Here is a 17398-nt window from a genome sequence, read left to right on the forward strand (position 1 = left end):
TGCAATGTGATTCTAGCAAAGCATGCAGGTGTCTTTTCATGACTGATTGATGTATTTATACAGGCTTACTAAACATTAAATAATAAACAATAAATAATATAATTTTATGCATTTGCCTTTTGGCCTCAAAGTGATTGAAAGCTATTAATTTGCTTCTTGCAGCTATACTTTATGAATGACATTTTAAAATGTCTACATCAGCATAACTTTAAAGTGTTTTCTTTCTCTTAGCATTGTAAGTTTGACCTCTTAATCATGTCTGACATATTTTCTGGAAAATACTATTCAAAGTTTGACATAATCTTAGTGTTAGAAGTCAATTAATATTTTTCTGGAGTTCGAGGTCAAATGGTGGTTATGGTTCCAGGCCGAAAATCCAAAGTTTTCACATTTAAGCACTAACTGGGCCATGAAGTATAGAGAGCATGTCTTTAAAAGGGGTTGTGAGAAGAAATATTGCTGTAGATAGTTTGCGGAAAGTTGTTTTGATAGAATTATCTACTCAATACCAAAATAACAGCAATAGTAGGAAGTGCTTAGAGAGATATTCATTCTGCACCACCCTTAAACAACAATACACTCGGCTTATTTTTAAACATGCACATATGTGACATTTAAAACACCCAGACTTACTCAGAAAGAAACAGGGTCAGACTTCTGACACATCCAGATAAAAATGTCATGGAGTCCATGTTTTTCATGGAAAATGTTGCTGTAAAGATACTGCCGTTTGACAGGGTTCACTATGCTCTCCGGTGTCCCAGACATTTTGACATCTGACAGACGTCTGGCTTTTTGAGTACGATCTTAAAAATGAATTATTGATGGAAAAATGTCAGACGACACCTGATAGACAGAAAATTGGAATGAGAGAGAGTGAAAGCTGGGGATGGGAAGAGAAAAGGGTAATGGAGAGAACTCTGAAGCTTTTTGGTGAATATATTTACATTTATATACTGTATATTCTTAATCCCCTCTTTATAAGTCAAACGGGCTGCTTTGAAGTGCCCTAAAATCATCTGTTGTACTCGTTTACTTGTGTCCTCAGGGATTTTAAGGAAGAGTTTGTTTTGTTTTTTTGTCTGCTTCCTCACCTCCTGCTGTTCCAGTTCATCCCTAAATACACTATGAATATTCATAATGCGTTGCTGTTGTGCTTTGGAATCTGCAGTACTAAAAGCTGTCAGAGACTACAGAAATAGCATAATAATAGTTTACCTGTTCAGTACAAGACCTCTGATGATGCAATCTTTCTTTTCATCTGGCGTTGACGACGTCATTTCCTCCCTCGGAGGCTGTTGGCTGTTTTTGTGGTTTGGAGAGAATGGGTCAAACTGACTCATGGAGCTGAACAAAAGAGGAAAGACTGTTTTTCCTGTTTCATTGCGTGTGCTCTTTTCAGCACAGCTGAGGTGACAAAAGAAGAGACTCCGGTGGGATTTTACAAGACATTATGCAAAAAAAAAAAAAAAAAACGCACTGTAGAAGTACAACGCTGTACTGTAAAGTCTGATCTGGAAACTTGTTTAAGCTTTAACCATTTTAGACACAAATAAAATCATGCTGGACTCTCTGTGCCATTCCTCCAATGTTTAAAGGCCGAAAAAACACTTTTCAGCATGGTTGAATAAGGCTGGTGTTGTTATGGTTACTGAAAACAGTCTGTGTGCAGGAGCTGCTCTGATTCAAACTAGAGGACTGAATCAAGAGCGCCTGCATTCCCAGAGCCGTTCTTTCTTCTCTGTTGTTTTACTTTTACAAATCTAATTAACCACGAGGAATAAAGCCAACCGGAGAGGAGGTGATGTCAATGTTGTGAAAGTTCCAGTGTGCCATTGCACATCTATTCAGTTTGCAGAATTGTTTATTAGATAGAAAATGGCTTTATTTTTACAGGATCTACACATATAAGAGGTCCTAAACAAATTCAGTATCATTTTAGTATTAATCTTATGAGTCTTAAAGCATCAAAAATATTAACTTTAATAATGCTTTGGTTTTTTTGTTTTGTGTTGTTGTTTTTTTGCACATCTGTAAAAAATAGACTATCACCTTGCAGATCCATAATGACTATCATGGAGAACCACTAAAATGTAATTCAGTGCAACAATAGTTTATATACCAGAAAAAGCGTTTTTACTACGGAATAATTAGCTAATTTAAATCTATTTTAAGAATCACAGGGCAGATCAAAAATACTAATTCATAATGTTACTTAGTTTTAGACTGTTGTGCTTTCAAAGCATTATTTGAATGGTTAAAAAAAGTAAGCTTTAATAAGGTCAGGCAAGCAACAGTCAACGTAGGGGAAAACAGATGTATAGAGGAAATCCAGAGTCGTGGTAAGTAAACGGGTAGATGATCAAAAGGCAGGCAGCAGGCAGGAATAAACAATACAACAGAGAAAGAATCTAACACAGCAAGACAAGGAAAATGCATCGTAATGTATACAGTAGAGTTTAACAAGACTAAGAAACTCGTGCGTGCGTGTGTGTGCGTGTGTGCGTGTGTGCGTGTGTGCGTGTGTGTGTGTGTGTGTGTGTGTGTGTGTGTGTGTGTGTGTGTGTGTGTGTGCGTGTGCGTGCGTGCGTGTGCGCGTGTGTGTGTGCGCGCATGTGTGTGCGCGTGTGTGTGCGTGTGTGTGTGTGTGTGTGTGTGAGAGAGAGAGAGAAAGAGAGAGAGTGCGTGCGTTCGTGTGTGCGTTCGTGCGTTAAAGTCCAAGTAATCAGTTCTCAACAGCTTCAGCTGCATGAGTTAGCAATCAGCGGAAAACCAGAACAGGTGTGAGTGTGTGGTGCATGACAGGATTTGTAGTCCATTTTATGACAGATTTGTAGTCCTGAGTGAAAGTGAGTGACTCCCAACAGCTACAAGCCTGGATCGCTGGTGATTGTGATAATGCGACAATATTTAGTCTATTTTTTTAGATTATTTACTTGTTAAAGAACATTATATTTGTCATGTTTCTTTAATATATGTATTATATTTAATAAGGGTAAAATAGTTTTTTTTCAGTTTGCTCATTTAATGCTACATGTCCTTTAGACTGCCTGGACTCCTTTAGCTACTCTTTATTTGAAGAAACACTAATGGTAGCATTTATTTTGAAATGTGTGTTATTTCAGGTGCTATTTAAAAATGTACAAATTTTTTTTCATGTGCATTAGAATTGTTTGTGTGTGTGCATGTATTAGAAGTGTTTGTGTAGGTGTGTGTGTGTGTGCGCACTTTTTGTATGGCCTTAAATGTGACTCACTTTACTTAAGCTCTGACAAGAGAATTCGTTCTTGCTCTCTTTCTTTCTCCTTTTACCTCACTCAACGTTTCTGTCTCTCTTTATCTTGGAAAAGCAGATCAGCACAAAGCAGTCTATTGTATTGAGCAGGATTTGGGAGAGAGAAAGAGAGAGACCAGAGTTTAATGATTCACTCTAGAATATGATTCAGTTTCAGCTGTATTGCTCCCAGCTAATGAGGAGGGTTTTTCAATTCACCCTAAATAAATGAACAGAACGGTGATGTTCATTATTTAAGCTTAAACATGCACAGATGAGTCTTTATTGTCTTTGTCTTATTTGCAGATAAGTTATATATGGGGCCGGGACAGCTGTATCAGGACCTGCAGAACCTGATCCATGACCTGGGCTTGGTGAACCAAATTTCCACCATGATCAGCAGTCTGAAAGGGAATTATCAGGTGAATTGTTCAGACCACCGTTAAACACTTTTGGGTTGATGATTAAACACTGATAGTTGATTTGTGACTCTCTTTTTTTCTCCAGAATGTTAATGGGACTGTTGCTCAGGACTGGGTTTCAGGTCTTCAGCGTCTCATTTTAAAGAAAGAGGAGGAGATTCGGGCAGCTGATCGCTGTAGGATACAACTACAGTTACCAGGGAAACAAGACAAGTATGTGTGACCTACACTTTACACTAAAGAAAGCCCACACTAAAAAGTTTGGGTTCAGATTGCCATTATGCGAGAAATGTTGAGAAATTTCATCACAAATGAAAACAATTATTTAATAATTCCTGTAACAGCAAAGCTAATGATCTTGCTGTCATTGTGGTTCCAAACATTAATGAATTTCTTTTATTTCTGTTGAACACAAAAGAAGATATATTGAAGAATGTACAAAACCAGCAACTACTGACATCCATAGTAGGAAAACTAATGACTAGTGTTAGTCAATGGTTACTGGTTTTTAACCTTCTTCGGAAAATCTTCTTTTGATTTCAACAGAATTGAGAAACTCAAAATGTTGTGTGACAAGGTTGAGTAAAGGCTTTAATGTGTTTTACTAAATTAATGTTTTAAAGGTAAATTCATTTATTTGTTTGTTTGAAGACTATGCTAAAGAACTTAGAATGAACAAGAGCCAACACTCAATAGAACATTCCATTGCAACATCAGCGCCCAGCAACAGCCCCAGAATCCGCCATTTTGGAGTAAAAGCAATCGGCTGTACATTGGATCTTATTGTTGTCACAATGGCAAGCAGTTGCTTTGTTTTTTATTTATTTATTTATTAAAAAGCGCATTAAAGCTGAGATACAACCTGAAAGATGACAATACAACATTTGCTATCACAATCATCAGCATTTTTAAAATTCAAATAAGCTGTTGTTCTATTGGAAGTTCCATTCCAAAATGGCCGCCGTTCCATCTAGTGGCTGTTTCCCAAATAGCACTAGAGTGTCGCCTCGTGGTGATTCTATGCTCTTTGACTATGAAATGTTTTAATAATTTAGTTGCAAACAATCATGTTTTTTTAGACAATGTTATTTTTAAGGAACTAAAAATATGGAAATATAACACTTATGTTCATATAATGTATTTAAAATTCATGGGGATCTGTAGTTGTCAAACGTACCTGATTTTATACTTATAATACAAAAATTAGCAGCAATGATATTGTAAGTGTGGTCATTAGCAAATCCTGGATTAAATGGTTACATGTAATCATACAAAGTTCTGTCATGAAACTCTATGCATGCGCAAATTTACAGTTAGTAATGTATTATAGGTAAGATATAGATTTAGATAAGTTACATTCTGATTACACTTGAATTTAATTTGATCTGACATGCTCATTTTTGTAATTTTTTTAGTTCAGATCACAATCAGAAGCATAATATAATATAATATAATATAATATAATATAATATAATATAATATTTCTGTCATGATTAATAAATATGTATATAACAATGTAGAAGTGTTTGGTTCTGATGGCATAGATCTGCTATGCTGTTGCTGCTTTGATTATTACGGGCTATGTAGTCTGAGAATATGACACATCGCTGCTGCAAACATAATATATATGTAACCTCTGTAGCAGATCTAATCCCAGGTGGAGCTGGGGTGGACGAGGGTCTCAGAAAAACGCACTGCAGCGTTACAGTAAAGAAGAACACTGAGCATTTAAATGGTTGATTACCAAGATTATGTAGTAAATGACAGAGAAGATTAGGTGACCTATCAGCTTGCAACACTGTACAATGATATGTTGACAAAAATATGTTGACAGCTCTTTTTTATTTTTATTTTTATTTTTATTATGGAGCAGAATATACTATGATTCAGATTATTTGTATTTTCTCAAAACTTTAGCCCATACTTTTAAATGATCATTTGCCATGTCTCTATATTGATGTGAGTCAGGGCTTTAAGAATGACCTTAAGTGCCTAATCAGTGTGCTGTTGTTATCCTCCTGCTGGGCTTTGGAGTGTGCAGCAGTTGTCACAAACACACACACACACACCAATTATCTGCGACTGTATGCTTGGATTTTTCGTATCTGGATTATAGGAGTATCTTTAGACTCCCAGCTGTCAAACTAATCCCTCTGATAGCATAAAGCTCTTTCACACACTGTGACTGCTGGAAAATGTACGCTGTTGACTCTTTTGAGTTAGCTTGGATTACATGACGTCATAGTTTTGCTTCTGGTCATTATTCTGTATATCGACACAGTGAAAGTTGTGAAAAGCCATAATAAACAATTACTTCACTACCAAATGATCAAGTATGGAAAAGTGTTCTGGTGATTTAATATCGAGACTGTCCAACTGTTAAATCATATCCTGTAATGTCACCAATAAACAGGAAGGGACCCAGTCTGTTTCTCCAGCTGTTTGACAAGACGCCAGACCAGCTGAGATATTCAGACTACCCAAGAGATTTGTAAATCCAGACAAATGTCTATTGTTAAAGTTTTTCCAGAGAAAAATCTGAACTGTAGGTTTAATTTTAAATTTTTCAGATACGGTCGACCCACGTTTTTCACTGCAGTCTTCAACACATTCAGTCCATCCATCAAGCAAACATGGATCAGTAATCTGCAGATGGCTAAACTGGCTTTACGTAGGTGTCTTTTTCTGTTCTCCTGTCTCTACATCCTGTCTTTGTCTGTGACTCCTTCTTTAGATATCTTTAGCTGCTTCTAAACACCTTTAAAATACATTTAAATATAACTTACTATGATGTTCATAGCATATATTTGTGCCGGCTGGTTTCATATTGTTCAGATTGTGAATCATCACTCGGCCGAGCCAGAACTCAAAGTTCAGGCCAGACAAATGGATTAAAATACTGGCAACTGGAAGCCACATATGGGAATATCATTTGATTTCATAGAATCTGAGTAATGCTTCACTAATGCAGTGTGTTTATACAGAGGAGGACAACATCCAAGGCTGGTTTTGTGCTGAAGATGATGGTAATCAGATGAGGAAGCAGAATCATCCTCTCTTGCTCAAGCAAATGGCAGTGGTCATGTCTAAACTACAGGAGTTTAAGGTGACAAAATCAATGTCTGCATCCTCCCACATTAAAAAAAAAATAGTATTGTAATTTTTAGTAAATACTATAGTGTTTTTGGACCATACTAAAGTACTTGAATTAATCTGTTTTGATAATACTATACTTGCTGTGGCGATAATATTATAAACAAATTACCCAATACCATAGTTTTCTACAACTATAGGGTTTGCTCTGTTTACCAGTACTATTACTAGTATCGTGTTACTATGGCTGCAAAATATTGGTGGTGACACTGTACTTTGTAAACGGTAGTATCATCATTAATGGTCTATCTACAATGCACGATGTTGCACTTGGAAATGTTCTCTAAAATTCTCACATGTTTGTGCAGCAATAGACAATTTTATCTGAATATTCTGTGGAGCCCTTTAAGGTACCAAAATTGTTTAGAAATCATACCTTTTATGGTAGCCTAATGCACGTTTTCTTATGCTTAATTTCAAAGGCACATCTGAATTAGTTTTCTAATTCTGTTCCTGTCAATATGATTTAGTAGCTACAACAACTGCAACAGTCTAACAATCTCTTTAAAAAAAGAGCAACTCACAAAGGAAAATTTTGAATTACTTTGAATTCTTACCTGATAAGACAAAAAAAAAATTAAATAAATAAAATAAAAAAACAATAGATCAAAAGCCCCAAAAAGCACTTTGACCACTTTATATAGCCTAATTTTGTTGGAAAAATGCTCTTTTATAAAGAATTTTGTTCTGCATTTGTTTTTATCTTTATTTTAATGTTTTTTTTTGGGGGGTGTCAGTTATCTACAAAATAAACCAAAAGAACTAATGCATTATAGGTGAAGTGATGTGCAACGTGGTTAGTATTTCCGACAATTTTCTTTATTTTATAAATTTGAGTTATGAATTACAGTATCGCAATACTTGGTATTACGATACTTCAGCTGTTATAGTATCATAACGTGAATTAATGGTATCGCGACAACCCTACTACACAACAAAATCCTCTGAGTAAAATTTACTCAGTTTAGATAGTATTTAATCCCTTTCTAAATTGAGTTAAAATTACTCAAGTTAATAAAACAATGAAAAAATAAATTAAGTGATGATTGATAATAATATACAGAAACACAGAACTACGTATAACTGACTTCAGTCAAAACCTTAGATGAAATCAGCTGAAATATAATACATTGAATCTCTCAAAATCTCAGCAGAGGATCTTTAAGCAACTCCACAAACAGCAGCTTTACTTATTAACAACTTATATGGTAATAGAGACCAAATACTGTGTAAACTGAGTGAATTTTACTCTGAGGATTTTGCTGTGTATAGGGTATATTATACTACAGTACACCACAATTTACTGTAGTTAAAACGAAAGTATACTAGTAGCATTCATTAACAAATTGTCTTAATACTGTAATATATACAGTATAATACACCTTACTATAAATTATGTATTTAAGTATACTTTTAGTAATTTTCCAAGTTGGCTCATTATTGTTACTGCGTGTAACAACAAAAGTCATCTCTAAATAATGTATTTGTGGTAGGTGGAGTGTGCCGTTCACAACCCCGAGCCTCATGTGAACACCGACAGCACCGCAGATCTGCCTGTTATGGGTCACGGATGTGTGTGGGTGAGTCTAGACACCAAATTCAAAATCTAAACACCAAATACTTGTATTTTAAATCAGTTATACTTGCTTTTTACAGTCTATTATGGGTCATATCTCCCAGTTTGGTCTGTGCGTACGTGTTTGTTGCCAAATTATCCTTGACCCAAAGCAGCATTTCATCATTTTAAAGCTTTTTTCAAACACTAAAAGCATCATTAAACACTTCTGTGGGAGTGAAAGGTTGCATTAAAGGCTTGTATGCTGTATTTACTATCTAGAAGGTAATAAAGCATTCCCAGCTACATTCCTTTAAGAGCACTCAACGTGTCTCCCATCAATCTGAGACCTCATCTCTGGAAAAAGCCTTTAATTTTAGTACTCAGATCAATTTTGTTTGGCAGTTCAGATGTAGCTTGAGAATTGTTAAGTAAATTATGAAATCTCAATTTTTTTTGCAGGTGGCGAGTTGCACCAATCACATGGGTCAGGTGTCCATTGTGGCACTGCAAAACTCAAATCCTAAAGTGACAGAGTGTTTTAATGTCGAGTCGCGTATTCTCTGTATGACGCATGTACCGTTGGATGAGCCACTAAAGAACGTTGAGGGAAAACCTGAGAATCGGAATGCCTGTGATATGCCAACTGTCTGTTTGGGAATGGAGGAAGGCAGGTGTGTATGTTACAAAATCCATACACAAATAACATTTAAACGATAAGGATGATGTTATGGCCTTTATTAACTTGCCTAGAGAGTCTAATCTGATGATCCGATGCTTTCTTTTTCAGTATATCTGTTTATAAGAGCAGCCAGCGCTCTAAGAAAGTTCGCCTGCAGCACTTCTTCTCTCCTGATAAGTCTAGCGTCACGTGTTTGGTGTACACGAGTGGGTGTCTGTATGCAGGTCTAGTCAGTGGTTCTCTGGTCATCTACTCCAGAACTGATGGTAAGGAGTTTATTGGGTTTAATTTAGTTGGACGGCTTTTTTGTCTGGTACTAGAAAAATTAATCCATGCATACTGTACATACTGAATAAAGTAGGATACATTTTTTTCAGTAACTAGTAAGATTTTCTTTGAAAAACCACCAAATGCTAAGTTTTGGTGGTGCTTGTGTTAGTAGGTAACTAGTATAATCTCAGATTCAGAATCAGCACTGGTCTGAGCTGCGTTCAGAAAGGGAATGCTCTGGAAAGTTCTCAAGGAAAGTGAGATGTTTTAAAATATTTTTCCCAGTCTTTCTTTAATTCTTTCCACAGCTGTTTTTTCTCTCTGGAACATTTTTATTCCATTTTGCTCTCTGCCCAGTTTCATTCTGCCTGAGACACTGATATTTAATAAGTATTGATTTATTTATTTTTTTATGTAATTTTTATTTTTTATTGATTTTATTTTTAGTTATTTTTTTGTTTTATAATTATATATGTATTTTATTTATTTATTTATTTATTTTATTAACAAAAGTTACAGTTTTTTCAAATTTATATTTCTGTATTGTAAAGTTAGAAAAGGCAAACTTTGATACTGACTTAAGAAGGCCTAGTTAGTGCCTGTAAAAATGCTTAAAATTGGGGTTATTATGGTACTCTCCATTGTTAGTAACTAAACTGTTGCTTGCTGTGATCTAGGTGGTTTCTATGATGTTTTAGGCTACTCTGGATGCTTACTTGGTGTATACGGCATAAATACTGCATTTCCTTTGAATACATTAACACAGTGAAATGTCATCATGTGGAAGCATTATCAGATCAGGAAGCTAGTATTCTGAATAAAAAAATGTCCTAATCTGCAATTGCCTCTCTGGCTATACCACTAACTGTACTAAAAAAAAAAAAAAAAAAACTTATATTACTAATGCTTTCCTTAGACTTTACACACCTGAAACTTGCCTACAGCACTTATTCATTGTTGTTCTTAAAGTTGTGTAAATTGCTTCCTTGTCCACATTTGTAAGTCGCTTTGGATAAAAGCGTCTGCTAAATGATTAAATGTAAATGTTAATTTACATTTTAGTCTGTCAACTGAATACAGAAAAACTTCAGGGCCAATGTAAAAATTGACATTTAGTCATTAAAATGTAAGTCCTCATTTGAGCACTTCTCCTTTTCCCCCATTGCTGACTGTTTGAACAAGAGCAAAGTGATAGAGAGAGAGAGTTTGGGACACTGTGTAGGCGCTGGTGTTATGTAATCAGAGCCTCTTGAGGCAAACAAGCTGAATAAAGATCTGCTCAAATACACTGCAGTGAGGGATGATATAGGCAGAAGCAGATGCAGGCTATCCGCTATTAACAAAGCTTATTGTGGGTCATAGACAATGTTATCAACATGTTTTAATTATTACAGTTCTTATTTTTACCCTCTCAACTGTTCAAAATAACAACAACCATGACATTAGAACACTGTATAGCTGCCCTAGACACTTTTTCCTTCCTCATATGGCTTTAATGTAAACGTGTTTTTACTGTTTTGTCATCACAGGAAGTAGTATCTACCCTTCCCTTTGTGTGACATCAGCTGTAACATTTGACCTGAATTTTGTTGCTCTCGACGTTCACAAGATCTTATCAACTCTTTGCTTTTTAAACATTAATATGTGAGATTGAGATTTCCTTCATGTGTTTTCTTGCCCTCACAGACGGCTTCTGGGTCGAGTCGGGGGCCTGTGTGTTGAAGCTGGGGGTGTTGCCGGTTAAAGCTCTACTGGTGGTGGGCGAACACATCTGGGCTTCATCAGGAGGACAGATCTTCATCATCAGCACACAGACAAACACGGTGGAGGTACTAAAGCACTTTCATAACACTTCATTGCATTGACACCAGATTTTATCAACAGTTCTAATTGTTCTGTCATCTAACTTTGCCTCCAAAAAGCAAGACAGACCCATAACAATAAATTAAATTAAATTAAATTAAATTAAATTAAATTAAATTCAATTCAATTCAATTCAATTCAATTCAATTAAATTAAATTGGACACCTCTAAAATTTATGAGGAGCCCGGAGTCTCATCTGTCATTCAAAAGAAAACAACAACAAGGACGATTGACCAAAGAAGTAACATAAGGTCAGATTTATTCAAAATTGTACTTTAAAGAAGACATAAAAACCTTGCGGAGGTAAAGTCAAAATAACAAACAAAAAAACTCAACAGGTAAGTCTTAAACCCTCTTACCTGCACATAAATTAAACAACATTCACTTACCTCCCTACTAACCACAAAACATGAGAAAACTTACTACAACTAAAAGGCACTCCTCATCACATGCGTCTCCATGACATGCGTCATTGATCTTAGTAATAAACACTCAGCGTTAAATTCGACAATGTCCCAGAGCAAATACAACATAGGTTTTACAAATAAACAAAACAAACTGACAGAGAGGAGACTCTCCGAATGATCTTGCAGTCCGGTTTAAATGAACTTCACCAGCACGCCAACAAACTTCTATGTGTCGACACCTGATTCACCGCACCTGTGCGCTCATAATGAAACCTGTCAGAAAGACAGCAGATAGAGGCGGAAAGAAGAGAAAAAGAAAAGAAGAGAACCTCAACAAAAGAAGACATGTAGTACAACACAAAGAAAAACTCACTACTTCAAATAAAATAACATTTCTTTTGTATTATTGTTTCAATAAAATACATAGCACTAAATAAACTACAAGGTTTTGTTCAAAATCAGTAAAAAAAAAGTCTTTAAAAACTATGACTGCAAATACAGTACAACATATTTAGTTAATTAATTAATAAAAATATACTAATTACTGTAATATGGGCAGCACGATGGTTCAGTGGTTGGTTAGCACTGTCGCCTCACAGTTCTCCCGTGTTTGCGTGGGTTTCCTCTGGGTGCTCTGGTGTCCCCACAATCCAAAGAAATGTGCCTAAGTTAATTGGATGAACTAAATTGGCTAAGTGTATGTGTGTTAATAAGTGTGTGTGGGTGTTTCCCAGTACTGGGTTGCAGCTGGAAATGGCACATCCACTGCGTAAAACATATGCTGGAATAGTTGGCAGTTCATTCCCCTGTGGTGACCCCTAATAAATAAGGGATTAAGCCGAAGGAGAAAGAATGAATGAATGAATACTAATTAATATTAAGAAGGTATGTACCACCATAACAAAAATAGCAGATTTGCTGTTTGATACTTTTACCAATGTTTTCAAAATTATCACAAAAACATTTTGAAATTGAGCTCTTTTTTTTAAATCTTTTAAGAACATATTTTACTCGCATATTTTAACAAACTATGTTTATATCTTATCCATTGTGTCAGATTACGATTAATATTTTTGGATTGTGAATCCTGTATTTATATGGGGGTGTCACTCCCAAATGTTTGACATAATAGGAGGATTCTCAAGCATGCAGTTTATTTATTTTTTACTTGTACAAAAACACATTTTAAGACTTTTGGCTTTGCCCAAAGTGGAAACACCAGTATACTGTTTTTAGACTACACTTTCAACTAAGTGTGCTGTTGCTTATGTTTTTATATGGCATGGCGATGGGCTTTTGACTATTATTGGCTCATTTAAGAGTATTGTTGATCTAATGTGATGTTCTAACAGCTATCTAATGTACATTAAAAGAGAGAGTAAACTCAGTTTCTTCTTTACTCTGTCACAGCACAACGGCCTGCCGTGATCTCAGAATATTAAAGCCATGTGTTCTCCGTCCTACACACAGACACTGACACACTGACCTGTTATCCAGCCAGCTTTACTAAGCTAATTATCTTTCAACAGCTTTGCTGACTGTTAAACCATTGGCTAAAATGAAAGCAAGTGTAAAGGACGAATATTTGATTGTACGCTTGAAAGAGATGCAGATCAGCTTACCAAATAGATCATTTCAGATCATTTTTAATTAACTAAAAATCACAAATTCCAGAGCCAGACTGTCTAATAATGTTGTGGTTTTGATGTTCTAGTGGGACACTCATTTGTCAAATGCTATTAAATTTCCCATCACAGTCCTGTGTTATTTTATTTGCTTCAGTAAAGATGTCAAGCTGTAGTATATCAAAATTTAAATCTTATCCACTCCTTTCCCGAGTTAAGTGGGTCAGATCTGAGTCTCTTTTTCCTTCTTGGGCTTTTTTGGGGGTTACCTCATTCCTTAGTTCACTGTACTTGACTTTTCCATAAAGTAAGCCATGTGAAGTCAGATCTGTGTTTTTTACTTTCAGTCTACACCAGCCAGTATCTGTTGTATGAAAGTAGTGTAAATGCTTGAAAATTTGCACGTGTGCATGTGTTTACAGCGTCAGTTTGAAGCCCATCAGGAAGAAGGAATGATCGTGTCCCACATGGTGGTGGCTGGAGTGGGTATCTGGATATCCTTCAGCACCGGCTCAACCCTTCGACTCTTCCACACCGAGACTCTCGACCACCTGCAAGACATCAACATCGCCACAGCTGTCAATAACATACTCCCAGGTAAACTGTCAATGCAAAATGCTCTACTTTGGCAGAAGATGAATTATACATTACGCATTATCTGTGGTCTTTAAATAAGGAAAGAATTTTATTTTAATGGAAACTAATTCCTTATCATTTTTATGCCATTCCAAACCCATACACTTCATCTTTTGAACACAAATGAAGAGATTTTGAAACAAATTTGATTGATTTGATTCAGATTTCTCTCTCAATTTTTAAAAATAGTTTTTTACATAAATCTCTATTTCTCAAATATAACTATACAAACACACACACACACACACACACACACACACACCAGTGTATATATACACAGACACAAACAGACACACACATACACACACATATACATATATTGTAAAATAAATAAACAGGAGCAAATTAAGACTAATTTTGTTGTCAAGGATCACATATGTACATTTAAATCTGTTCATTTTATAAAGTCTCTTCAGGAGACTAAAAATTCTTCGTTTACAATTCTTGATGAATATATGGGCATGTTTTTTTTTTTCTTTTAATGAAGTTTATTAGAAGACTTTCAGGGAAAAACTTTCAATGGAGAGACAAAATCTCTCAGTTTAATTTAAATTATCTTGTGTTCAGAACATAAAATAAAGGCTTGTAGCTTTGGAAAGTTTTTGAAGTTGCTATCCCTTTAAGAATACCCAGCTAATGCAATGCTTCCTAAACTTCTTATTTCTTCGGCTGCAAATTTAAATGATATCATTTAAAACTGCTCACTCCAACACTATTCAGAGATAAGCCCTCAGAGACGCTCCCTGTCATTTGTAGTCTACAGACAGACTCCGATTACAGGTGTTTCTGCTGATTTACGGCTCTGTGTGTACATAGTAACATGACATCATCAGTGGGTGTGTCTTTGTCATGTGATTCTCTTTCATGTGGAGGAACAAAATTACAGCCTCCTCTACAATCACAGAGCCTACCTTTCATATTTAAAAAAAGAAAAGAAAACAGCTCAAGTTAATTTGCTTGAGCATAATTTTTTTCTCAAAGCAAAACAAAAATCGAGGTGCAAGAAGCATGTACATTACAGCATGTATATCAGCCATATTTGCATGTGCTTTTTAGAGGGTTGGAGTTCCTGAGTGCACCAGTGCCTCTCGTTGTGTTATTTGGACCTCATCCAGTGTTTGCTTTTGTTTCATTTTCAGTAGTGGTTCTCAATGGTCTTTTTGTGATGCTGAACACAAACCAGTGTGTTCAGGAAGCCATTCAGAAAGTGCTACTCTAGGAATTACCTCAGCATTGCATTTTTGTTTGGTTGCTTATATGTTTAATGCTTGCATGAGTGTGTTTGTGTGCATACTTGTATTTTTTTACTTTGTGGGTTCTAAATGTCTATGTATAATGTCAAGTATAGCAATACCAGTTAATCTTTACCTTTTGGGTACTTTTTGGTCCCTATGAGGAAAAAGGCTCATTAATCACACAGAATGAAGTATATTGAAAATGTATAAATGCTAAATGTTTCCTGTGCGGGTTTAGTTTAAGGGTAGATGCGAGGGCTGAACAATATATAGTTTAAGCAGAAGTGGGTAGAGTATCTAAAATCTATACTCGAGTAAAAGTACAAATACTTGCGGAAATTTTTACTCCATTAAAAGTAACAATCTTAAAAGTTACTCGAGTAAGAGTAAAAAAGTATCTGATGAAAAAATTACTCATTAGAAGCTTTTAGTTACTTTTCATCAGTGGCGGTTTTAGGCATGGGCAATGTGGGCAATCACCCATCTTGCTCTCTTGCTATATACTGTTAAGGAATTAATTAAGGAATATTTTTTGATTGTCTACAGAACAAACCATCATTAATGATTTGCCTTATTACCCTCACTTGCCAAATCAACTTGAAGCCTTTATGTGTCACTTTAAGCTGAATACTAGTGTCTTGAAAAATATCTAGTCCAATATTATGTTCTGTCATCATGACAAACATAAAAGGAATCAGTTATTAGAAATTAATAATTAAAACTATAGAAATATGCTGATAAAATATTTCTGTTAAACAGAAATGGAGGAAAAACATTCAGGGGGCTAATAATTCTGACTTGTATATACAGTTTAAAATGGTCTATACAGTATGTATATATATATGTGTGTGTGCGTGTGTGCGCGTGTGCGCGCGTGTGTGTGTGTGTGTGTGTGTGTGTGTGTGTGTGTGTGTATATATATATATATATATATATATATATATATATATATATATATATATATATATATATATATATACTGTACACACCATTTTAATGTAAAAAAATATTTTTATGGTGAATGACTAATATGTACAGTGCTAATAATTTATTCAATTAAGCAGCAGTTTTTTTAGTTATTCCATAGTTACCATTTAACTCTCTATAGCAACCTCTCGTGACACAAATTTGCAAACAAGTCATATCAATCATACTGTATTTATTATCATTTAACAGTAATGGAGGAACGCCACCAAATGTACAAAGTAAGAGTTATGATTTTTCTCTAATTTGCTTGAGTAATAATACACATTTTTAAATGTACTAGAAAAGTACACATGACCCTACTAGTTTGCTCAAGTAAATGTAACGAAGTAAATGCAATTCTTTACTACCCACCTCTGCGTTTAAGCATCAATATCGCAATGTCTTGGATTAAATTATTAGATTTAGATTATTTATTAAAGATTAAAAGATAAAAATGTTAATAAATATTTTTAAATCATTGTATACACATTTATACAATGATGAATATGCTCTTATATGCTTGATTGTTCAATTTCTTTATTTGGATACTATTGGACTCCCCAGAAAACCATAAAGTACTGTTTATTTGACTTTTTTTTTTCCTCTGTCTATAATTTATGCAGATGCACTGCATAGAAATACAGTTTATCAGTCCAGTTAATCTAAATGAATGTAATCTTTGCGAATAGAGCTATTAAAATCATCATTCATACCGCAATATACCATATCAAAGCAAAACAAAATATCGCAATGTCGATTATTTTTCAATATCATGCAGCACTAGTAGGGGGATATATTATAGAGTCTGTAGAATATAAACATCATTACATCTATGGGAAGTCCCCATAAAGATACCTGTACAATCTGTGTGTGTGATTCTGTTGAAATACTCACTTCTCAGTAATCATAAAGGCCACATCGGGTTTAAATAATCCCCAGTAAATGTTCCCAAAATAGCCAGCAGCGTATGTAAGTCAGACATTGTGGCCACTTAAACACCAGCTGGGTTAGGACTGGAGCTGTAATCTGTTTGAACCATAATCTCTGTTTAAATGTCCTCTCTCAAGTGATTGGTGAAGCGCAGTATAAGGAAAACTTAGCCAGATGTTTGATTTGAAAAAAAACATGACCCATATTGTGGTTTAATCTGGCCAAAAGCATGTGAATTGACCATTCACTGTTCATTTTGTTTGTACCATGTAAGGGGCAGGTTATACTGATTTAGTTAAGATAATATAGCTTAATTCCACTCTGGATAAGGGCTGAACATTATATCGTTTGAGCATCGATATCGCAATGTGTGTATCTA

The 17398-nt window shown here is 35.2% G+C and overlaps 1 protein-coding gene across 6 annotated transcripts in view; it reads left to right on the plus strand.

The window, feature by feature from the left end:
• Positions 1-17398, plus strand: part of arhgef10 (Rho guanine nucleotide exchange factor 10) — an 87463-nt gene that overhangs the window by 52275 nt on the left and 17790 nt on the right. For all 6 annotated transcript variants that reach the window (XM_087290527.1, XM_087290528.1, XM_087290529.1 and 3 more), the window contains 9 exons: positions 3581-3696; positions 3782-3909; positions 6267-6367; positions 6681-6802; positions 8343-8429; positions 8867-9078; positions 9195-9352; positions 11043-11185; positions 13675-13849. In XM_087290527.1, coding sequence (XP_087146653.1) covers positions 3581-3696; positions 3782-3909; positions 6267-6367; positions 6681-6802; positions 8343-8429; positions 8867-9078; positions 9195-9352; positions 11043-11185; positions 13675-13849 — 1242 coding nt within the window. The remainder of the gene's footprint in view (positions 1-3580; positions 3697-3781; positions 3910-6266; positions 6368-6680; positions 6803-8342; positions 8430-8866; positions 9079-9194; positions 9353-11042; positions 11186-13674; positions 13850-17398) is intronic.

The sequence above is a fragment of the Danio rerio genome, chromosome 17, assembly GCF_052040795.2.
Source record: "Danio rerio strain M-AB ecotype USA chromosome 17, GRCz13ab, whole genome shotgun sequence".
Lineage (NCBI taxonomy): Eukaryota > Metazoa > Chordata > Actinopteri > Cypriniformes > Danionidae > Danio > Danio rerio.